This window comes from Tyto alba, unplaced genomic scaffold (genome assembly GCF_018691265.1).
Source record: "Tyto alba isolate M040663 unplaced genomic scaffold, T.alba_DEE_v4.0 Super-Scaffold_26, whole genome shotgun sequence".
In the NCBI taxonomy this organism is placed as follows: domain Eukaryota; kingdom Metazoa; phylum Chordata; class Aves; order Strigiformes; family Tytonidae; genus Tyto; species Tyto alba.
The window spans coordinates 13,558,614-13,583,287 of NW_024881300.1; the positions used below are offsets into that span (position 1 = coordinate 13,558,614).

Genomic DNA, 24,674 nt, shown 5'->3' on the forward strand with positions numbered 1-24,674 from the left:
TCAGACATGGGACTGTGTGATAGGGACATTTCAGTTTTATCTGATGCACTCAGCTTGGAGTGAATTTGGGGCATACTTATATGTACAAAAGCTGCCCATGACCTTGAGAAGCTCATCCAAGGCAGAAAGGGTGGCCTTTCCTCTGAGATATCTAACTGCCTTTTTATCATGTCTGCTGGCTATCAGATAATGACTTTTCTCTTCTTGCATTGACATCCTTATTATAGAGCCAGAATGAATAAGATTGGATCACCAGCAGCCTGCAAATTGAGAATGTCAGAAGCAAAGAGAATGTGGCTGAATAAGGGCTCAGAAAATAAATCTTTTCAGATGCTGTGGCTTTAGGGTATTATGTTGATGTCACAGCAGCATGTATAGGTGCTGTTTCAAATTAACAGGAAAAATCTTCCAATTTTCAGATCCATGGTCTATTTTATCAACATGATAAATACCACTGCAGTGAAACAAATCACCCTGGAAGTATAACAGTCCACTTTGTGATGGACAATATATTTCTCCCCCTATTTTCTCATATACAAACAACTTTGAACTAATACAATTTTATAAAAAGGACCTGAACCTATTACTTTTTTCAGAAACACTGTATTAGGGCTTGGAAATAAGTATGATGAGAATCCTATTTTACCCATTAAAGTAAAGTTACCTTCATAAGCTCAGATCCAACTTGGGTTGCTAGTGACTTGACCAGGGCAAAAGCAATAATTTTTTCTATTGTGAGAGACTCTGGTATTTTGGCACACAAGCTTCTCTTATAGAATTTGGAAAAAAAATGTAACAATATAATAATTTTTCTTTTTATTCTGAGAGGGAAAGGTTTGAAAAAATGTCGCATAATTCTACAGTTTACCTTAGCAGTCTGCCTGCTTGAACCGTGATCTAGGTGTCTCATGTCTTCTTTTCAGGAAGTTGAGCTCTGTCTGAACTATATCTGATGTGACCTAAAGAGGTAGCTACAGGGCAGATGACAGCTCATGGAAGATGTAGCCCAGGCAGGAAACCTAATCTATGTTGGTGCGAAAAAAACCAAACAAACAAACAAACAAAAAAAAAACCAAAAGCCAAAACTTTTCACAGAAAAGTTCCATTCTTTATGAACTTTACTTTCCACCTCCATGGAGAAAATGAGAAGACAGTGATGAAATTCTGGCTAGCTCTAACAGTAATAACTGGTGAGCAGCTGACTTGTGTTCTATTGTCTGCTATATGCATTTATGAATCTTTAAATCAGCTATCCATTTCTGATAATTATTAAATTGGCTCAAATTTATACTTTTTAATTATAAAGTTTTGTATTTCCCTTGTATTGTACTATTTAATAGTTGTGCTGTTAGTTTAATAGTTCCATTATTTTGTTGCATTATTTTTATAATTTACTCTATTGGCCAGCATCTTTCAGCAATTATTAACCTGCTCACGAGATCTGAAACTCTGGAAAAGAGCTGATAATGATGACATCTGCAACACAATTCTGACTGAACTAACTGAGCTTCAGGAAACATATCCACCATATATATACCTCGAACACTCCTAGAGTGCTTGTGGCTATGTGCTGCTTCTTATTTAGGACTTTTACTACCGAAATAATACTACTTCTTTTTCCATCCTCATCTCCGGTCTTCAATAGTAGTAATCTACTAAAAAAAAATATGTAGAGGAATGATTGACGTTTACTGCTTAGAAAAAAATGACAACTGAAATATTGATCTAGCTAGTTATATAAGGAACTGAGCGCTAAGATAGAAACGTGTTAACAAATGCTAGAATCCAAAGATCTTTTTTTAAGAGGTGGTATCATGTGTGATATATCTCGGTCTTTCTTTCAGGGTGACTTGAATTTTTAAAAATAATTAAAATGCTTTTGCAGTTTTGTTATGAATTATGGTGTTGATGTCACAGTATACAAAGTAGATACTATAACTTACATTATCATTTGTATCTGTAAAAGCTACAGCAGTATCTCCCTGCATAAATCAGAGTTTTCTCGTACCACTAAGAAGCAATTTCATTGCCTCAGATTTTGTCTGAATAGGACTAGGACTTCTGCTCAGACAGCTGCGGGAATGCCAATAATAGCAAAACAGATATTGATTCTTCGGACAATTTCAATCATCTGGTTTCCTTGTTGCTAAAGGAGCCACCAAAATTCAAGGGCACTGGAAGATATATAGAAATTAAATTACTCAAACATTACTATTCAAAAAACTGGGGAGAAAAATCCCTTTCTTTAAAATCCCTATTGCTTAATATAGAAGACCCATTTGATTAGAGGATTGGTAAATTGGAGTACAGGACTTGCCACACAGGCAAACACCATTCCACATGTAAGCTGTGCAGTGTCTAGGGGCTGCTTGGTACACATTATGTATTCTGCCATCTCCCTTATTTATCTTTGTCTAGCAATGCTGAGACAGGCTTAAAGAGGAGAGAAGGCTCACACCACTGAAGGGCTGGAAGTAACTTCCCCCCAGCTGATAGGCAGTGCTGTTTCTCCTGGAGTAGCAAACGTTCTGCTGCCTCACATATATAGCTTATTTTATAGGTTCCACATAGTTCCTTCTTATAAATAATGTGATTTTGGTTGCTCTTCCATTTGAGATGGCAGAACTGTGAAAACAAAGAAATATCACCCCCCAAAGAGTAGATAGTTAGTTAAGAAACTACATGTATTTACCATTCTATATAAACTGCAGTGTGTACACATGTGTATTTTAAATATAAAATGTAGTTTCCACTGTGCTAGTTTCAGCATAGGATGAACATAAATAGCTGCTAGAGATGATAGCTACACGTTCCTATCTGCTGGGAAGTCAGAAGACTTGGTGGCATTGTTCCCCAAACAGAAGACATACACAAAGAAGGACTGATATTTACAGATGTCCTGAGAAACTTCTGTGTATGTTGCATCATTTTCTCTCCAGACAAGTAGAAGTCTAGGCTGTGGGTATTCCTCCCTGTTCTTAAAACTAAACTATGTATTATTTTCAAAGAGGATTTTAAAAAAATGTATTTCTAAAGGAAACAGAACTTGCAGTGTGCATTGTTCTGCATTGCTACTGAAGGAGACTGAGTGAGAATAATAGAAAGATATAGAGTAAGGCTAGAACAAGAACTTTGGCTTTTTCTGTTAGCACACTGTTTCTTAGATTAGACTTCATTTAAATAATTATATGTTATGGGAAAATTGATTAAATTTTGAATTACTAAGGTTTTATAAATTGCTTTGTAATGAACAGTGTTGCATGTAGGTTAGAACCTCTGCAATGCTCACAGAGCACCCCTGACAATGTCTTAACCCGGAATATGGACTGTTTTTAAGGCTAGCTAGTTTTTGTGTCCTTTTGAACAAAAGGGACCAGAAAATGTTAGTCGCAGAAAAAAAGTGTGCCCTGCAGGGGTGGTTCTAAGAAGACTACCTAAATGAAAGCTCTTTCAGGGATACTGCGTGGAACACTAGGGAGACAGAAATACCATCCAGCTTCCACCTTCTTGCAGTAGGGGCTTTCACATCAGAGATGTGTTTGTATGTTTAGTGTAATGGTAAAGGTCACTAACTGTTGTTCTTGCAGTTTATCAGATAATTGTGATATCACCTCTGGACACAATTTGCTATTTCGCATGAGACAGAATGATCTTTCTTTGACTATTAACCCACGGATGCAGCACAAATTGTCCCTTGATTGTTTCCTAAGCCCTGCTGTTAACTCCTAACATGCCTGTATGCAAACCATCCTATCTCTCTTACTTCTATTAATATTCATAGTGGAAATGTGTCTGTTAAATTGTTCCCATTTACCTGCCAGAGGAAAAAAAAGAATTTTTGAAAAGAGCTATGGGATTCTTGGAGAAACTAGAATCTAGGCTGAATTAAAATCCTCTTCTATCCCCTTTCAAATGTGTGGACAAATATATGGAGAAAGATATAAACAACTTTGTAACAGAAAAGTATGTTATTTCTGTCTCTGGTTATCCTGATCACACATGACTGGCAAAGAGATTTTCATCTACATACTTGCTAACAGCAAGGACTTCTACAATTGTTGATTAACAAATGAAAAATTAATCACCCCCCCCAAAAAAATTAAATTGAACACCTTCAGTTTCCTCTTATCAGCCTTAATTACTCATTTTAACTAGGTGCTGACAGATAAAAGTTACATTGTTATGCTCATAATGAGGCCAAGAAGATTCACATGGTGTGGCCAGTTAAGGTGCTTCTATTCAAATTAACTAAACATACTTCTTCCTTACCAAAAAGGTATATATTACATTATAGGCTTGCGATACAGGAGAACTCAAAATGTCCTTCAATATGAGAACGATGTAAAGAGTTCACATTAGAAGAATTTATCTCCATCTCAAAGAGATTGCTAAACTTAAATACGTAAGTTGTACGTACCTGCTCTTATGTGGACTAATATTTGCATGAGATAACTGGATACACTGCTACCTCAATTCTGGTGTGAATATATGAACATTTTCGTTTCTTATGAGTGAACAATCAGATTAAAAGACATTCAAAGATTAAAAGCAAGTTGAAATTTTCTCCTTTGCATTAGTAGACAATACATTTTCCTGTGGAGAAATTGACAGCATGAAAATAGCTCCTATTTACACGACAGTAGAAACACACTGTGTGAACTGGAGAAGAGTGAATGCTGTTCTGAAAAGTGCTTATTCATGAAAGTGATGTAGCACTGAAAGTAATAAAAAGGGAAAATGGTGCTTCAGGGTTACTGGAGAAATGTCAAATCCTACCAAAATACAATGGGATATGTGTGGTCTGGGCTGGACACTATCTTCTTAACAACCCTGGATTTAAAGACTTGGGGAAAATCCCTTCCAACAGCAGTAAAAACTTGGTCCTTTCTTGTGAAAAGGTGCTGTGGCTCTTGGAGTTGACCAAGTAACAACAACCAAGATCAAACCCATATCAAACACATAAAATTCATATTTTACCCCAGTGATCTCCACAGGTCACCTGTCCAAAGTCTGGTGAGACACATGGCTGAAATCTCAGGCCTCCACCAAGGATCACCAGTCTGTCAGTGTTAGCTGAATGTGTGAATCGTGTGCATGCTAAGACAACATGGAAGCCTTGAACTTCAGTTGCCTAAAGCAAGAGCAATGCAATGAATGATTAATTTGCTGAAATTGAACAAAAATAAGCTTAGAAATGGTGGCTGTTTTATCTTTAGTGCTCTTGTGCTTTAATGTAAGCATGAACTCCTCATGGTTATCGTAACTGGAAAGTGAAATATGTAAAAGCCAAGATAAGCCTCATATTAATTATTAAAAAGCTAACAGTAAATTTTTGATCTGCTGTATAGACAAGCTGTAAACTCAGAATTACCCTACTGCCTCAAAGCAATTTTGAAATATTACATTACCTTGGAGTAGCAGGTGAACAGGTATTTCTCAGAATTTACAAAACCATGGACTTCACAGCATATCCTAAATATAACTGTACTGGCAAAATGCCTAGTTAGAATGGCAATGGAAAGGAGATACTTTTTTGATTGTTTTAATTTTCTTTTTCAATCTGAAGCACTCACTGTCATGAAGCTTGAGAAAAAACATTAAATGGGAAAGGTTTGAAATGTATCAAATAGTTTCTGTATATCCCCATTCTTGTCTTGTGCATCACAAGGTGTCTTTTGAGGGGTCTTAAAAGTGTTGGGGGTGTCTTGAAACTGTACTACAATGATATTTTGTTCACGACTTGGAGAAGGGAGAGATCCTGCCTTCCTTTGTAAATTGGTAAGGGAATGGGGTTTGAAATTAAGTGTGTTTTTTTGGTTTGGTGGTTTGTGTGGGTTGCTTTTTGTTTGTTCATGTGTGGTTCTGGTTTAGGTTTTTTTTGTGTGTGGTGTTTTTTTTTGTTGTTTTTTGTTTGGGTTTTTTTGGTAGCAACTGGAGATGAATGGACAGGTTGAAATTCTTTACCAAGGAAGGTATGAATGCTATGCAAAAATAAAATCCTGTTTGAACCCCTGACTCCTTCTAGATAGCTTCTGCATTGCTATTAATTGGAGAAATGTGCTAGAAATGTTAACAGGGATAACCACTATGTTTTATATAGCTACACCTACAGCTTTATAATGTTCAGCCCGTGCATGTTGTACTACAATTTGTTCTAAAGGCTGTACTGAGTACCATATAGTGCAGGGACTTGCACTTTAGATCCTCTGATCTCCCTTGTGCTGACAGCATATGATACAAGAAATACCATGCTGTTTGGATTATTAAAATAATTGATGTATTCATATTTATCATGTCACTTGTTAATACTATCTTGTTAAGTCCTTCTGGGGATGAGATCACAGATTTTTCTAACTAGCAGCTGCTGCATAGTTTCCTAAAATACCAGATTTAAAGGTTGGACCAAGGAAGACAGGATTGATGATAAAAACAGATGGCCTCATTGCTAACAATATACCTGAGCTTGCAAGCACTGAATGTTTGTGAAGGTGTGGGCAACCTTGTTGATTCAGGAAGTGCCAAGACTGTTGAGTGAGCTCTTTGGTTCTGAAAGGAAAGTCACTGCTCCTATTCATCTCCTGTGTTACTTGCAGATAAAGCCTGTCTATGAAGAAATACTAGAAATAGCCTAATAACGCATATGTTTATTCCTCACATTGCCCTTTATCGGTGTTTGATTACCCAAAAACTGCAAAGAGAAACACATACATATCAACCTTAGAAAATTACTATGACTGGGATAAAAAGTAATGAACAATGTACAGTGCATTAATTTACAATATTTTTCAAGATGATTACTGACTGTATGGATTATGGTCCTATTCCTCTGATTAATTTAGCACAAGATTTCTTTCTTTACTCTCTCACTGACTATGAGGTAGATATCACTGATGAAGCATGGGTGCCCTGTAATTTCTTTTGCACTACCACTACTCTATCTGAATAAGTCTTCATCACCTCCATTTCCTGAATCGTTAAAGGAGGAATCAATACAGTGATCACTGTATACTGGTTCAGTTATCTGCTCATCTCTCAATTATTCCCAAACATGAAATTACAAAGAAGCAGATACTTCACCAAGGTAGGATTCCAAATGAGCAGGATGTCAGTAAGATAAGCTTGGAAGAATGCTGTCTTCTTCAAAACTGCATTCCTATCAGTTTTACATGTGCAGGTTTAATGTACATGCATAATGACTGTGGTATGAAATCAGATTATTCATCCATGCAAGAATCTGTAAGTTAGGAACATAACTATAATCTTTATTTGCAAGCTTAATGAATTAGATTTGAAAGCTACTTTTTTTTTGTTATGATTGTACTTTTTCAATTACGTTTTTATTTTTCTCCACTCATTTTGCCAAATTATGTTTGATGTTACTAATTTTTTTTTTTGGGGGGGGGTAAACTCTAAAAGCAATTTTTAAGCAGAGAAATCTAACTTGAAGGTTTTGCCTCATCTTGAAGTAACAATTACTAATTCTAATGAATATGTTCCTGTAAAGACAGTATACTTAATCTTCATTATTGGTATAAGAATAAATGTGGGAGAAGGGTGCTTGAACCTTGGAATAACATGTAGTTGATCTGTCACATTTGCTTTAGATGTGGCTTCTTTAGGGTGACGATACTTTCCTGAGTGGAAGGAGGAAATCATGGAGGAGATGGCAGGGAAATCCTCATCTGCAAGAAGGGGATCTTTCTTTTCAAAGACCATTTGTACCAGCTGTTCCATTAAGCTTTGTCCAAATAAAAATACATTCATCTTATTTGTTCTAGTAGATATCACTGAAGAGCCAATGAAAACAGTAACACCTCTTCCTTCTGCTCTAGCACCTTGTCTCTGCTCCTTGCACAAAGCAGCTTTAGGGTGGGCAGGAAAAAGATGCAGCAGGTTCAGTCACTAACCTGTTCAGTTAGGTCAAACACTGTGTTAAAAGGATTAGTTGCCTTATCACAAAATGCAGTCCTGGCTGCAGTGTGCAATTTGGGGTTCAGAGGCTTGGGGAGAGAGGAACGGGTTGCAGCCATGGGACCCATCAATACGTATGTAACATTTGTATGGAACCGCTTTCTATAGTAGGGATGTAGTGACACTTGTGATGGATGTCTCTAAATTACTGGAATATTTCACTAGTCTTATTTACTCTATAAACACTGTCCTTTGGTTTCTTACTCAAAGTAATTTAATATGAATACATCAAACCCGTAAACCCCATGTCTGCCTCCTACAAATGTGTATATGCATATATTATCACAAATAATTGCTGTGCTATGATTCCCTGATCAAGATTAACATGAAATCAGTTTGCCTAATGTCAGCCTTAATATTAGCTTTCACTTATCATCCTTTAATAATGAATTCTTCTCATTCTTGTTGGCAATTTCTACTGATAAAATTAGGCTTTTTCACTGCGACTTAGCAGACTGAAGCAAGGTTTTCTTGTTTCCATAAAGTGGTAGGAGAGATGCTGACTTTAAGGCATGTTTTATTTCCATTTGGAGAATGTCAGTTTGCCTGTCCTTCATAACTGTGGAGGAGATGGAGGAGGCAGGCTTCTCGCCCATCTGACTTGAATGAAACAACTGCTAAAGGGAGTGGACTGAGAGCAGAACTATCCCCACATAACTTTGATACTGCAGTTGCCCCATTTTTCTAAGTAATATGCGGCAGGGCCTTGTGGTTCCCCATATAACAGGTCACATGGTTTTTGGTGGTTACAGAAGGAAAATCTGTGTACTTATTTTGTATTGTGTTAGCTCTGTGTTAGGATAAAACAGTGTCCTAGACAGTAGGCAGGACATGGTGCTTGCTGGACTTTGTGGTGCGATGGACAGCTACATGACTGGAAATCTACTGCCTATATATCCAACATAGACTTTCTGTCCCAGTAGAAAAGATGACATATCAGGAACTTGGCATTCAAAGTCTAAATGCTTGCTCCCTTTTCAAAGGGAAGCCATGGTATTAGTGCTAAAGATTAGCATGTTACCCAACACCAATAAGAGATGTTAGCACCTCTCATCAGACAAGGCAATTTCTCAAGCATGAAACAATATGTGCACAATTCTAGCACATCGAGACTGTGACCCCTTTTTTTGGCTTGTTCAGTCATGAAATCCCATGCACACCTCTGTTAGTACAAGCATGATCAAATTTTATCAGAAGAACACTTTACTGTGTGCCTACTGAAAGGGCCGGCAGTGTTCAAATTGCATCGCAGTCTTCTGGGGACAGATGGTTGCACAGAGGCTATGAATTGACACACCGGTGCATCTGAGTAGAGTTGCGCTTCACCTGAACGTGTTTCGTAAGTCAGCAAAAGGGCAATACCTTAACTCTGCTCTTCCTTGAATTGACTCATGATTTAAATTAAACGCAACTGACAGTTTCTGTGGCACATGATCTATGTCTTATGCTCTGTGTTAAGTCACGTTCTAATTCTGCACATTTTTCCTGCACCTGCTGTGACTTGTAGAAGAGGGATGAATTACCAGCAGTGTTTCCTTAAAATGAGCAATTACTTCTAATGAATATTACATGGGTTATGTGAAGGTAGAACATAGGAAAAAAGAGACTTGCTATGGAAATTTTTTTTTTTCCCCTTGATACTTTAATTTCTTCTGCAGTGGGGATTACTGTGCTATTTATTCTTTATGGTGAAAGTATGGCACTTACGTCTGTTAGATTTTTCATATTTTGCCTTGTATTCCTTAAAAAGTGGGAAATGTAAGTAATATTCCTGTACTATCTTTGTGCATTTGGTTTTTATCCTGATGATGTTTCCTTTCTCCAGACAACAAAAATTAAGATGTTGCATTATACCTGTCTCATTCATGCATTTTTTTTATCATCAGGTAAACTTTCTGTCCTTCTTGTTAACTCATATTCCATGGAGTATTTCCAGAACAGGCTTTCTGTAGTACTTTGCGAAGCCTGTGCTGACTACTATCTCTAGTGAAGTACTTGGGGCAAGAAAACATTTGGAGCCCAGCAAAAGCTTGTGGACAGACCACACTGTATCTTATTGAAGTGATGAATCTGTCTTGTATTTTCATTGACTGACTTCTTTGTTTCTGTACCAACTATGTACTTCTACACATTTCTGCTGTACTATATCATGCACTATATTCCCAGTATTGAGAATCAGGATTCCTGCAGCAAAGTATGTGTGAAAAAGAGCTAGCTGGCATGGGCAGGGATACACATTTTATTCTCTTGGTATTAAACTAGTTTCAAGAAAGAGAAATGCATCTCTGCACTTCTGACACGGCCAACAATTTCAGTCTAAGAGGAAGAGAGAGAACAATGGTATTTGTAATCCCCTGCTAAATGCAAATAAGTTCTGTGTCTCTTTCTTCTGGAGATTGCTTCCATGAGTCAGTGGAGTTAATTTACATTTTGGTGACATCTACAAGAATTTTGCCAACACAGCTTATTGCTGCAAACATTGTGTCAGTTCTGACATTTCTCCTTCCTGGGAGAATCCCCAGAATGGCTGTTTTTGTTCTTAGTAGCAGACATTGTGGCTTCACTAGTGGAGACACATAGAAAGCAATGTCAGTCTTAATCATTCCAGTCCCTCATCTGGTAAAGCACCATTCCCTGAGTTAAGCCACAACAACTTCTTATGGCCATGGTGTGAAGCACACTGTGTGAGGAAAAACCTTCCCCATAACGATTTTATTCTGGGAGCAGAATTGGCACCCTGACCTTGCTCCTAGAGCAGACACAGGACTGGTCGTCAGGCCCTGTTTCCAGAGCAGATGCACAAGCAACGATGTTGACACAACTCAGGAGAGCCATGCTGCGGTAGCAGGGCTCACATATGAACACCAAGCAGATCCAACAACCAAGCAGGCACGTAATTCAAATTATTCCAGACAACCGAATCTGTGGAAAAAAAAAAAGGCTGTCCCTGTAATTGCACTGAAGGCTGTTATAAAAGGATGCTTAATTCCCAGCAAAGAATCTTTTTTTTCCCGTGTAACTATTATAGTAAGTGCAGTGTTACTAAGATGCTGAAGGACTTATTAGCACTTCAGGTCAGAAGCATCATCTAAGTTAGACCATGATCTCTTGAGTCTTCCTTTCACATATCACTGGTCTGCATTTTTCTGGCTCTCCCATGCAGAAAGATTGAGGGGATTACTTCTACTTCTTAGAGAAGGATGTCATCAGCGTTTCATTCATTTGTAAACATCACTTACTAGTTCTATGAATTACTGTGGTTTATGACAATCTCCAATGTTGCTTAGTAAGATAGATCAGGAGAATATTTTGTCTAACATTACATTTATTTTTTTTTCCCCTACCCCACTTATGTATTTATATATAATATGCGTTTATTTGCCACTTTTCTCTCTGGAGCAAAGCCTGGCAGCTATAAACATTTCTCTTGCAATGTAATGATAAGAACAAGCCTCATCTGTTAGCCACTCAGATGAAACCAACCAAATTATTTCAGGAATGATTTAAGGCATATTTGAATTTAGGATTTCAAGGAGGCTTTATGCCCCCTGGCCCTGCTGACTGTTTTCTATTTGCTCTGTATTTTTCATCTTATTCTTAATTCCACTGCATATAGTTTTTCCCACTAGCTCATGTTTCATAAAGCTAATGTGCCAAAAAGCTGGATTCTGCTATTTATTTATAAAGAGACTACGGACAAAGAAGTTAGGCCTCAATTCCGGAAAGCACTTATGTTTATAGTTTATGCACTATTAATGCATTCTTCATTTTATTCATACAAAATTTTCCAATTCAGGGAGCACTGTGATGCATGTTCGAAATCTGTCACTGTTTTACCTATTTACATTTTGGGAACAGTACTTGACTAGCTGATGGGCTCTTTTTCTTGTTTTCTTGTTTTGAAAGTTTGCATTATAGAAGTGTTATAATAAAAATTACTGAAATGTTTTAAAATAGCTTTTTCTGAAATTCATAGACTTCATATTACAGATGAAGGAAAAGGCATACCAAGGCAACTCTTTGACTAGATTAGTTTCTTGTCTGTGTCTGTGGGTTTATGGAGCAGCCTTTAGCAGACTGACTTGATAGAAACTCTGCTTTAAACCTTAGTTTCTCTTCCTGAAAAAATGAACCATACAAAGAAATATTTTAATATATATCAAAAGATAACAATACTAATAATTTCTCACTATGAATTGGATCTAGTTATTCTATATATCCTATCAAATAATTTAGTATTGTTATCTCTACCTTCAAAATAGCTGTATTTAGCAGAATTGAGCATTTTCTAAGTTTATGGGACAAGGAGGGTCCTCATCAGAATGACTGTCCCGTTTCAGAAGGACTTGGCACTTGGCATCTTTGCTTGATAGTACCTGATCCTTTCTTAAGACTACTGATTTCCTTTAGCCATTACTAATTTCTCTAGCTAGGAGAAAAGGGTGCCCAAGCCATGCAGGATTGTCTTTTATGTTTACTGTGTGCCAGAGTTCTATACTTAGTTCATATTTTCTAAACCCTCTATTCTTTTTAGCTACATGTTTATGAAAAGATAAGTTGTCAAATTAAAGATGCATAATACAGATAAAAGTTCTTGCTCTAATTAACAGTTACTTGAGGGCTATTTCAGTTATGTCCATTGTTCATTTTCACTTACAAAAGTTAGTAGTATGTGAGTAGGATTTTTATATTGTGAAAGATTAACAAATACTGACTCTATGCAGGCAGTCCAAAATGCATTAAATAAAACTTTATGTCAACAAATAAAAGAGAAAAATATACTGAATAAACATAACAGCATGGGAAGAAGCAGTCTTTCAAATTAATCCTTAGGAAGGAAAAATAAAAGTTGTAAGAGAAGAGGTTATTGTTGTCATTAGTTTTGATAATCCGGATTAAGGCAGTACATGAAATTTATGAACAAGTCCAGCAACAGCATTTTTGTATGCAGTAGGCTGCATATTGTTGTAACAGGGAAAGAGTAGATAGTAATTTCCACAACAATCTAAACTCTCCTAATAAAACAGAAATAAATTTCATGAATGCTCTGAAGAACTGAAATCTAAGCAGAAGCCAATGCCTCTTCTTGTGACTAAGCAAGCAAAGAAGAAATAAGAGAAACAAGTAGCAGTGAATTCAGAACTTAATTGTATGATAAAGATTCTTTAAACTATCATTACAACAAACAATTTGATGTCTTAAGAAGCCTGAATTAGTCAACAAGATTATAAGAACTGATTTACTAAGGTGTCCCCAAATTAGATGCAGGCAGGTTTTTTTCCTTCCCCCCCACCTTTATCTTTTTTGGGGATGCTGAAGTCATCTTCCTAATAGAGAAGCCTGGCTCATGAAGATATTCCTGAATATAAACAATATCATTCTGTTGCTTCATAAGAGTTGACAAGAATAGCTATGTACATTTGCTAGGTGAAGATGTGAAGTTAAAGGAAGATGAAATTGACTTTTCAGGAAGAAACTGGCAGACACAGGACAGACTGGGTCTCTTGAGTTCAGCATTCTTTCCTGTAAAACACTGCCTCTGACATGCCTTCCATTTGTGTTTCCTTCAGTGACCACTAAAACTAGGTTTTCCTATCTATTTCAGTGGTGCGTAACAGTATCACACAGATTATAAGAGCAAGTATTCACCTGCTTCCAGAACTTCACTTTGAAACTTACTTTAGGAATCAATATTTTCTAGGTCTCCCATTTGGGCAGTAAGAAGAGACTGGATGCATTTACAGGGCAGGTGGAACCTCTATAAAATCACCTTTCTGAGTACCTGTCTGTTTCCACGGTCAATCTAGAGTAGGTAAATCTGTACTTAGAGGGCCTGTGTACCTTCCCTGAAACTGTATGCAAGGACTAGGAGAAGCCTGGATACAAATTTGCAAGGAGCATGTGAAACAACAAATTCCTTTTCTTCAGTTGGAATAACCTTAGAAGGCCATATAATGGACTTAAATTGGAAAGAATGGAAACAAAAGAATGCATTCATTAGGTTAAAATTCATTATTTTCAATGACTGTTGTCTCTCTATTATCTCAAGCACTGTTACGTTCATGTAACAGTTATTTGAATAACAGTACCGTGCTTCCCTTGAAATCTGCTTTTCTGACAAGAACTGTCCAAAATCAAAGTCTGGATAGTATTCAAACATACTCTCCTCAGCAGCCTCATGACAAGATTGTTAACCATCATGGCTGAGTTTAGGCAGGATTATCTAGAGAGAACTTTCCATAGGCAGGATTACCTACATGACTTTATATAAAGCTGCACAGAGTGATGGAGATTATTAATCCAAATGGCCAGTGGTACTTAACAGAAAAGCAATCTGTGGGATTATCTGTGTAGATGCATCTTTTAAAACAAACATAAACCTGGCTCCTGTTAATATGAGCCTGAAGTAGAGTCTTCGTGAGAGAGTTATTTTAAGTTTTTGTGCAGTGTTTAATTACCCTAATAATAAAAAGAGAAGTATCAAATGACATAAAAGACACTTAATTTCTTTGGTACAAAAGACTCCAGTCATGTAACCCTTGCACAGGTTATGACCGTCTTTGGCTTCAGTGGAGCAAATTCTTTGGTTCCCATGAAAATGTATAAATCTGAAGTAGAATTTTAGCCTTTAATAATACTTTCTCATGGTTTCAGGAAAGTCGCTAGATAGATAATAAAGCCTTAAAAGAGGCACATAGGTAATCTGAGATAGCTAAAATCTTTTTATGCATGTAAGATTCTATGCTAAATGGTTGGCTAGGGGACTGGAAAAAGAGGAGGTAAAGGCAAGTACCTCTTAAGTGCTATAGGTCAACATTATTTTGCTGGGAGTATTTTCTGAGAAATATGCGGTTAACCCTTGAGCAAAGATGATACGTTTGATTTTTCTCTTAGAGCAAGGGAAATACTAGCTTGTTTTCTCAACTGGAACAAATCCATGCATTGCTTCTCAGGGCAGCTTCCCTGCAGTACAGTGCTTTTGTTAAGACTTAGCAGTGGTTCTACTTCTGATTCAAGAGGATTTAAAAGAGAAAAATTACCATCAGTCAAGTTAAGAAAAGAGAGCACAAGAAAGAGAAATAGGCAGAAAGAGAGAGGAAGAAAGATACAAGAATGCATTTTTTTCATGTGGTGATTCTGGTTGACTGATACAGGAAGGAACAGGCAAATATATTCATACTTTAAATAATTTGTGTTCTTTCCCATTAGGCTGAATTTCATGGTAGCTGCACATTATATGAAATACTTTTATGTCAGTGTTTTGCTTCTTAAATGCTAAAATTAAGCTCCTGGAGTAAGCTAAGGAAGTAACTTCTTTGTTTCTGAAAGCCAAGATAACTAGGGAGGGTAAAAATTAACTGAATTGTGGAGATTTATAATACTGCAATATGAAATTAATACCCATTTTATGTTTTCTATGTTAAGGCACCTCTTTTACAGAGGTGTGTTTATATATGTGTATGCACACATCACCTGTTGGTAACCATATACTTTTGGTTGTGTAAGAATCTTCTCCATGAATGTACACACATAGCTTGTCAAGCTGTGGTTGATTACTGGGATGCCATAAACAGCCTTGTAGGAATATCAGAGCTATGGCTCAACACGCTGACTGGTACTGTTATTCTTATATTACCATAATGCCTAGAAGTCGTGGTTAGGAAACTGGATGTGTGAGGTGCTACAAAAGGAACAAAGACTCCCTCTTCTCAAAAGAACTTACCCTGCATTCTTCTTGTTCGATCCACCACTTGTTGAGGCTCTTCCTGCCAGAACTAGACTATAGTTTGCAGCAATAGTGTGCACATTTAGCATCTTCTAGCAGTATGCTAAATGTATGATGGAAATCTCTCCCAGAACATAGCCTCACTGGAAAGTACACTCTTACTCTCAGTAGATACTGTGGTTATTGACTTTGAGGACCCAAGAGTTTCCTGATTCTCCTTCCTTTCCCTAAAAATTCCCTCTACCGTGGCTAGCTGCAAAACTTTTCCTGTACATTCCTAGGTCTGAAAGGATGTGCAAAATACTATAGCCTGTCTTTCCTTTATAACCACCTTTCTGTGTGTAAGCCTTCTGGAATCTTTCTCACTGTCTCAAATAGGAAATATTGAATGTCTCTGCCACTTGCTCATAACTGGACAAGTAATAATGTCAAGAGTTTCAGTGTGACTGGACTGCCCACAATATCCTCAAAATACCATGGCCTCATTCTTGTTTTACAATGGTGGGCCACAAGAGATTCCAGTGAGCTACATGATAGTAAAACCAGTGTGATATACTTTAGAAAGAGCTGTCAGTTCTGGTTTTCCCCTTTCCTAGGTATTTATTTCTGAACTCCTTTCTTAGCATCTCTTTTTCCTTTGCCCCTCCCATTTCTGAGATTCTGCTTACCTGCATAGCTGATATAAAGCAATCGGTTGTTCTAAATGAGTACTGAGACCACACAGTAGTAGTTACAGGTAAAGGGAGAAACCATTACAGACACTATTGTATCTGATTTGATAAATGCTAGAACAAAAGGTTCTCATTCCCTCCAAATGCCTAAGTATGTGAAGTCGGAATATTAGGTTTGGCATTAATGACACAGTGGGCAGGAGGTGATTTGAGAGTAATTTCCCTTTCACTGCATCATCAGTCTGCTTTCATGCTTGATGTACTGCCAGTGTTTTAAGAAGCAGATCTCATGCATTCCCCTTAGCTACTGACAAATCCAAAATCCCCTGAAGTGAATGTACATGCATAGTGAGCACATATAACAGACTGAGGAACTTAGCCATTTATTTCTCTGTTTAAAGAAAAAAGGCTTTCTCAGACCAAAAAAGAAAACTGTTGGACAAATAAACTTCTAATGGGTATACTATGGAAAAGCTTTTTGGTTTTAAACCTGCACAAAGTATAACCTTCCATGCTTTTGGATTCTGTAATCTTAAATTGTGTGTTATATTAAAGGCCTGAATACTCACACCAGAGCTGCTAGTTTAAACCTAAGTATGATCAGAGAGGATCTAGTCCAGTCCAAAGTAAAAACCCACTATGCTTCTATGATGCATTTTTAAGAACTCTAGTGTTGATAGGAATGATTGACCAGTTCTTAGATTTATGACATAATTTCCTTTGGGCACTAGGAAAGACATCCCTTCCTTTTACTTTGGTGGCTGTATTTTATCCCAGTTATTCTGGGTGACTGTTCCATTATATTAGCTGATAGTTGAGACTGAATTGGTGTTTTATTCCAGTTTTGCCAAAAGAAGTTGCATGTGATCAGCTTCCCTGAGAATCCCTGTATAGCTGCAGTCTACCAAAATTGAATGGTTTCAAAAGCTGATGACAGACTTGCCTCTGAGTAGAAACAACTAAATACCTAAATCCTGTCTGTAGGTATTTATTGGGGAGTGAACTATACTGCTTTTCAGAAGCACTGGAAAAGATTCTAATTTTCCAGTTTGATGCATGTTATGAATGTTTGAAAGTAAAATTATGGTACAGATTTTTCAACATGGTTCCAAAAGATATGTGTGCTCTTTATGGTATATGTGCTGCATAACCACTAGCTGTCATATAGAAACAGTACTATTACTGATGTTTCAGCTTTACTAAAAAGTATCTTGGCTTTCTAGAAAGCCAAAGGTGGGGGAAGGAAGTAGAACAAAATTAAAATACAAAGAGCAAAATGAAATAACAGTAAAGCCTGTTATCAGTATTGGAAGTCTTTTTGGACTTCAACAAATATTTCATATAATGAATTTAAGAAACAGACCTCTGTACACTATGTGACAGTATCACCAGCTGCTTGACAATCTCATTTATTGATCCTATCCCAAAAGTGCTTTGCTAATTACATGGAAAACAGTCTTGTGTGTAGTACTTGAAGGGTTCATTTGCTGTCTGGTTGAGTACTGTGCAATATGCTTGTAGGTTCAGTCCTTCCATTAGAAGCAGGGATTGTGACCCAAACAGCATTTATGGTTACTTCCCTCTATATATAGTACAATATGTGAACCTCCTGTACTCAAGAATTTTTGGGCTTGGGAAGTAATCTCGAGCCTACTTTCTCAGGGTCAAGCTTTCAACAAGCTGCACTTCAACCAGAACAGACACTTGTGAAGATACTACCATCTTCTCTGTAATAGTTTTTTCTCCTTTTGCTAGGGGTTACTCTCCCTATAATCCCTGAGGTTCACAAAAAACTTCCTAATAAACTGCTGGCAAAATCTGAGGAACTGATTCAAGCCCTATATTTAAATATAAAGCTGTCCTTCCTAGCTGGCATTGTCTTTAGCATGGATTAGGGAATACTTGTTTTAAGCACTCCATCAACTGGTTTATGAGGATGATTCTGTCTAGTTAGTGGATGGAAGTGAGCAACTGTGATGGCATGATCTTTCACTGACAGAGCTTGATCTGGAGAAAAGAGCTGGTCTACAGCTGCAGGATACAAATGCTAGATGAAGAACTGTATACCATGAAGATCCTCTCAAATCTTATTAAGATTTAATGCTAAGTGCTGCTTAAGCTTTTCACTGCCCTCTGCATAATTTCAGGCTGTGAGCATAAAATCACTGATGACAAAAACAGCACTCCAACAACAACTTACTTGAAACAATAGAAGGGGATTTAAATTCCAGCGTATCATGATTTTCAGTTTCTGTTACTAAGATTAACTTTGACAAGGGCTGTTTTCACAGACAAAACAAAAGGTGGAATATGGCGTTATTCTGTTATTTTTCTTTACGCTGAAATTATTCATTTGTAATATGATAAAAATGGAAATTTTAAACTGTCTGTATACTAGTTTCACATTATGATTTATGATGAGAATTATAAACTTCAATGGAAACACATTTCAAAACATCTGCTTAGCATCCATTGAAGCATTTTCAGTCAAGGAATACCATATTGCATGGCAGAAATTTGGACTATAGCTTTTGCTTGGGTTTAAAAAAAGCCCAGACAACAGCTGTCTTTTTCCTCCTCCTTTCCAGTTAATTCATCATAACTACAGGTAGTAATAGGCTCTACTGCATGCTAGTAATGTGCATTCATAAATACATAGACTAGTGATGACACTGCTGACTACCAGGATTTTGACTCAGAAAATATTAGGTTAGCTTCTGTCCTCAAAGAAACAGAAGTTTAGCAGAAGGTCGAAATTTTCACTGGGAATTTGTGTGTGTGAGTGTGGGGGAATGCAGATGTGGTCTTTAAACATATGTGGGGAAATGATGGCTATACATTTTTTACTAGTGATAGTTTGCTAGCTGTAGCTCTATAGTATGCTATACTTTCCTGTTGTTAAAAAACAAGTGACTTAAAATAATCATATGAAAATGGATTTCTACTATTTTTATAAATATACATATATATATACATAAAATTCTTTTCAGTTAGAAAAGTGACAATCCCCATGTCTCTGAAAACATAAAAATAAGAAAACATTCTTCTGTGATAGATCTATTTGCATTTTTAATTAGTTTCCTTAAACAGCATGACAAATTATCCAAGGACAAAGTAATGGATAGGTTATATGATTGAGACAAGCTTTGAAGTTGTCTATAACTACTGCTTTAACAAGAAAACATGAAATAAGGGAACTACACTTCCTTCTTGGCACCTATTTTTTTATTATATATGGGTTTCAAGTGAAGTAGATTAAGTTTTTCTTGGCCAAAATAAAAATATTTAAATCTCTGAATGGAGATGCCATTAACTGTAAGGTAAATGTAACAAATTTAAGATGAGAAATAATAATGGTAACTAGTATGTAAAAGCCCAGTATTTTTATTCATGCTTTATGGCTCAAGGGTATAGTACTTTAAATGACTACTGCCTTCAGTGGCATCACAGGTTCTTGGATCCTGCCAGGAAATTCTAAAATATATTAGGATGAAATAGACTGAGTAAAAAAAAAAGTATTTTCTATCCGATGGGCTAAATGTTTAGATGTTAGTATTACAAAGGCAGAAAGTTAGAAATAAGAACAATAAATAATTGGAGTGCCTCTATCTTGCACATTTATAAAATGAAAAAGAATAAAGATGATATGTATATATTTATATATATACACACACCCTTATATACATACTATATAATGTTATCTATAGATTAGTGACAAAGGGATATTTTTTTTAATACACATTTTTCATGTGCTCATTTAGCCAAGTGTTCAGACACGACTTCCCGATGTAAATACGAACTGCATATGGAAACCTACCTGTCAGCTTTTGAATTCCATCTAGCTCTGTCACTGCCTTCTCCCTTATTACTAGGTAGCGGTGCTATTCTGGACAGTATGAGCCTGAAGGAAATAGTACACCACATCTAATTGCATAGTTGTTCTGTGTAGATTTTCTGTTGGTGCTGATCTAATGGGTCACGCTGTTATTCAGCAAAACCAGCACGATAGAGGTGCTTTGGCACTTGTGTTGCCTGAAACATTTCTGTGTCTGTGCAGTGTATATGAAATGACAGATGTTAGTGCCTTGCTGGATGACACTCTGCTCTCAGGTTCATCTGTGAACAGCATATCAGTCTTTCCATTGAAAAATAATGAATTTTTCCTCTAGGCAATTTCTGATTAGCGTGTGCTTCTGTAACCATTGCAAATGATCTGTTGGTTTTGAGCTCTTAACTACTGTAATGTGTTCAGAGCAAACCTGTGACTATTTGACTCTATTCTGTCAGCTGTTGTTACAGTTTTTTATTAGCACTGAATTGATAGCTTTGCATTGAGGAAAAAAAATAGTTTACATATATTAAAAAGAGTTTCTTGCCACTCAGTACTTTATGCACAGCTCTATAGAAAGGCAGAAAATAAGGCATACTTATAAGCAGTGTAAATTGCTGAAAGGTTTTCATGTGATCCAGGCAAGATGCAAGATCATCAAAACTGATGTGTTCCTATTAAATTTTCTCCAACCACACTCAGTATGTTTTCTCAGAGAAAAAAACGAACCACATGTTCAGGTCTAATCTCTGTTGATTAGATTAAGAATTAAGAGCATAAGAAACTGAGGTCTTGTGTGTCCTCCCGTGCATGTTAACTGTAGTCCTTCTGAATTCGCAATTATAAACTCAATGATCTTTTGTGCTCCGTGGATCTGACCTGAATCCCGCTCTACTTAATGGACTATGATCAATTCTATGGGGTGCTTGTGTTGCACGAGTGCTTGAACTCCGCTGTAAAGCCAGGCGGTGGGTTGTGACAAGCAGGGATCTGCAGACTAAACAGTTGGTGTTGGGGACCTGCCGTCTACACTATCCATGTTTCAGAGGGTTTTGCTTTGGATTAGCTCTATCTTGCCTCCATGTATCTGAAGGACCATTAGAGAATGGAGTGTACTGGGCTCACTCCTGAAACTCATTTTGTGGTTTACTTTCATCTGAAGTGTATTGCTAGTAGCTGTCAATCTGCTCTCCCCGTTGTAACTTCTGGTCTTTTTACAAAATTGCGGTTACATTCTTCTGTGTACAATGTTGAGTTAACTAAAAACCCCAAGTCTGCAAATATTTTTGGCAGGTAGTGACAGAAGTATGTAATCCATCCTATTTGTACCGTGTAGAATGAGGTCTAAAAGTAACTTGTCCTCATATGTCACTAGTTACAAAATGGGTATGTTAGAAGGAAGGTTTCAGAATTAAAATTGCAATTTGGAATTAACAAGTAAACATAGTGAGCAAAACGTAGGAACAGAAAAAGCTGAGACAGTTACATCACCAAGTTTGTTAATAAATGGCAATTGCTGAGATTACAACACACTTTTGTTCAGCAGAAATCCTCAGACTCATCTTTCAACTTTGCAACAAATCTGGTTCTAAAACAAATGGCTACAACTATCTGTATTGTTTACAACAGTTACCCTATGACTCCTTTAAATACACTGGATACCTCTGACTTGACAGTAATTTTTACCTCTCCCCTGCCCAAGTATAATTTTAATCAGCTGGCGGTTTGTTTGTTTTTTCACATTAACATTTCCAAATGCAGAGTGCCCGGCCAGCAGCCACTGCTCTGCAGAGCTGCCAGTGTCTAATTGTTTCCGGCAATGGCAACTGCCTTTTTTAGGCTTTTTTTTCTTCCTTCTCCCGCCTCAACTGGCATTTCAGAGCAGCAGCCTTCACAATACATTAGCTTAATGTATTTTGAGCTCAACCAACTCTTCCATTCCCATTACTGCTGACATTTTTCTACTATTCTGCTCGAAATCGGCATGCAGTAGAAATTATTTAGACATATGAATAAATAAACCTCTAAATACTTATATCCTTGCAACACCAAAATCAGATAAAAATCGAATTTTTAGAACAGTATATTGCTACAAACACCAATTCGGTGAGCAAATAGATTCACATTCATAGGATGTTGTGTCATGATTTAGGAAAGTGAAGGGTAACTCACTTGAGCATGTTAGTTTGATGGACATGTAGTCACTGCCACAGTCCTTCTTATAGCGACAGCGCAGCCAGTTTAAGAGGCAGAGTCCGTCACCACACTGTAGTTCTTCTTTTTTACACGGCAGAATGCTCTGCTCATCTGAAAAGAGGAGAAACAGTAGATGACTTTGTGTAACAAGCAACTCCTTCCTGAGCAACAAAGCCATGTATGTACTGGAAGTCAGTATTCCTGCTTTTGAAAGGCCTGGGTGGATGAAAACACTCTTTCTCCTTTGTCAGATGTGAAAAGGGTCTCAGACTCAAATATTTCCTATACTGCTGTTGCTGATTGTGTTCGAGACAGATGAGGTCTAGGTGAAGCATGCCAAAGAAATCACAGGGGTACCATGTCTTTGTGGCACCTAGCCTTCTGACTGACTTACATGCTTTAACATTCAAAACAAAATAATCCATATTTGCTCCATCTTAACACACAAAATGGATAAATGAGCAGAAAAGATACATCTGCTACCTTGCATAAACCTGAAAGGACTGGATTAAGGGCTTCTTAGCTGTAAGTATAACTCTCTCACAATCCCTTTCCAGTTTGACAATTAAGGGTAGGAACTCAGTCTGATAGAGTGGTGAAGGATTTTTTTGAATAATCTTAATAAAGCCTTGGGTAAATTTATGGAGACATAAACTCAGGTTTGGTTTGCAAAGACATGAAATCCTATATAGTAGTGTCTGCAGCTCTGCACGAAGCCAAGTCTTTGACTGTCTCCTAGGCCATTTCCCAGGAGTACTGCTGATTAGTAGAGTTGCTGAGTAGAAAACTGAATCACTCATCTCAGCCTAGAGAGGGTAGGAAAGAGTAATTTTATCTTCTCCTTCTATAGTGTACTATGGTTTATTTTATCTTTATGCATACACACATGCATGAACAGAAGTTTCCTGCTCTCAAATGAGAGATGATACCAGCCTAAGTCCTGTAATTTAAGAAAAGCAGAGTTTCAAGTCATGCTAATATTTACCTCTGCAAAACATATTTGCACAAGAAATGGGAGTGCTGGTGCAAGTGTCATCACTTGTCATGTCCAAACAGGATCACCCCTTCCTAGTCTGAAAATTCTGAGCATAAGCTTGAGGAGAGAGTGGTCACTGCAAGTGTAATGCCAGCAAGCAACAAATGTTCAGCTTTCACTGGCTACTAAAAATAGCTGGTTTGTTTGATGTCCATAAACACTCAAACAGCAGCTGCATGATACAAAATTTTAAAAGGAGTTGGAGAATCTCTATGCAAGGAAGGGTATGTCCTTTTTTTTTTTTTTTTTTTTTTGTGACACATTAACTGCACAATACAAAATATCCCATGGAATGCCAGTGACCAGCCATACCATCTAAAACACACTGAGCAAATCACTGAAAAAAGAATTTACTATGTAAACATATTTCAGTTTGTTAGGTTAAAAATCTAGTAACATAATATAAGGAACAAACAAATTAATGGAGACCAGGAAGTCAGAAAATTATCCAGGATAAGAGGGGAAAAACCTCCTACATTATTCAAAGAAGTTGTTTTCGTTTGTTGAGATTTTTGTTTGTTGTTTTTTTTTTCTTTCACATTTCACCAGTAGTGCTATTGAAAGTGCTATTGAAGTTTTGATGGTAGATAAAAGGAAACTATTTTCTGACAAGTGCATCTGAGAGTGCAAATGGATACACTGACATAATTTAGTTGCATGGTTTTGTAGGACCTTCCAATAATGAGAAAGTAAAATAGACAGAAAATAGTTCATTAATGACAGAGTAAAAACTTTTAAAGTTTGACAAGCAAGACCTTTGTGCAGAAGACTCTTTGGAAATTGGCTTTAAATTTCATTAGAGTAGTAGAGCGGTATTCAGGATACTTTGTGAGCAATGTAAAACATTCCAAATACAGGCAAATAAAAGTTCAAGCCCAACCTGAAAAACACTAGCTCTTGAAAGTAAGGACACAGCGGGCTAATGCGCAAGTGAGTACCCAATAGAAGACAGGCAATTCTGCTACATCATGTTTTTGTTTGGCCTCCAATATTTTTAATTTGGAGCGTTTTTGTCATCCTTCATAGGTGCAAAATCATGCAGTTTGGAATAACCGTTCATTATTTCCAATTCTCCACACAGCTGTTCCAGTAGAAGATGTCAGTACCCCCAAATGCATTTATAAATATCACCAGCATTGACCACATATTGTTACAGTAAATCTTAGATTGTATGCTTGTACCTGGCAGCTCTGCAATCTAGAGGCCAATAATCAGATCATACTGTTTTGTACTTTCAGAACATCT

The 24,674-nt window shown here is 37.0% G+C and overlaps 1 protein-coding gene across 2 annotated transcripts in view; it reads right to left on the reverse strand.

The window, feature by feature from the left end:
- Window positions 1–24,674, reverse strand: part of LOC104356344 (protein BEAN1) — a 63,508-nt gene that overhangs the window by 26,765 nt on the left and 12,069 nt on the right. For both annotated transcript variants that reach the window (XM_042797784.1, XM_042797783.1), the window contains one exon: window positions 22,370–22,504. In XM_042797784.1, the coding sequence (XP_042653718.1) occupies window positions 22,370–22,504 (135 nt within the window). The remainder of the gene's footprint in view (window positions 1–22,369; window positions 22,505–24,674) is intronic.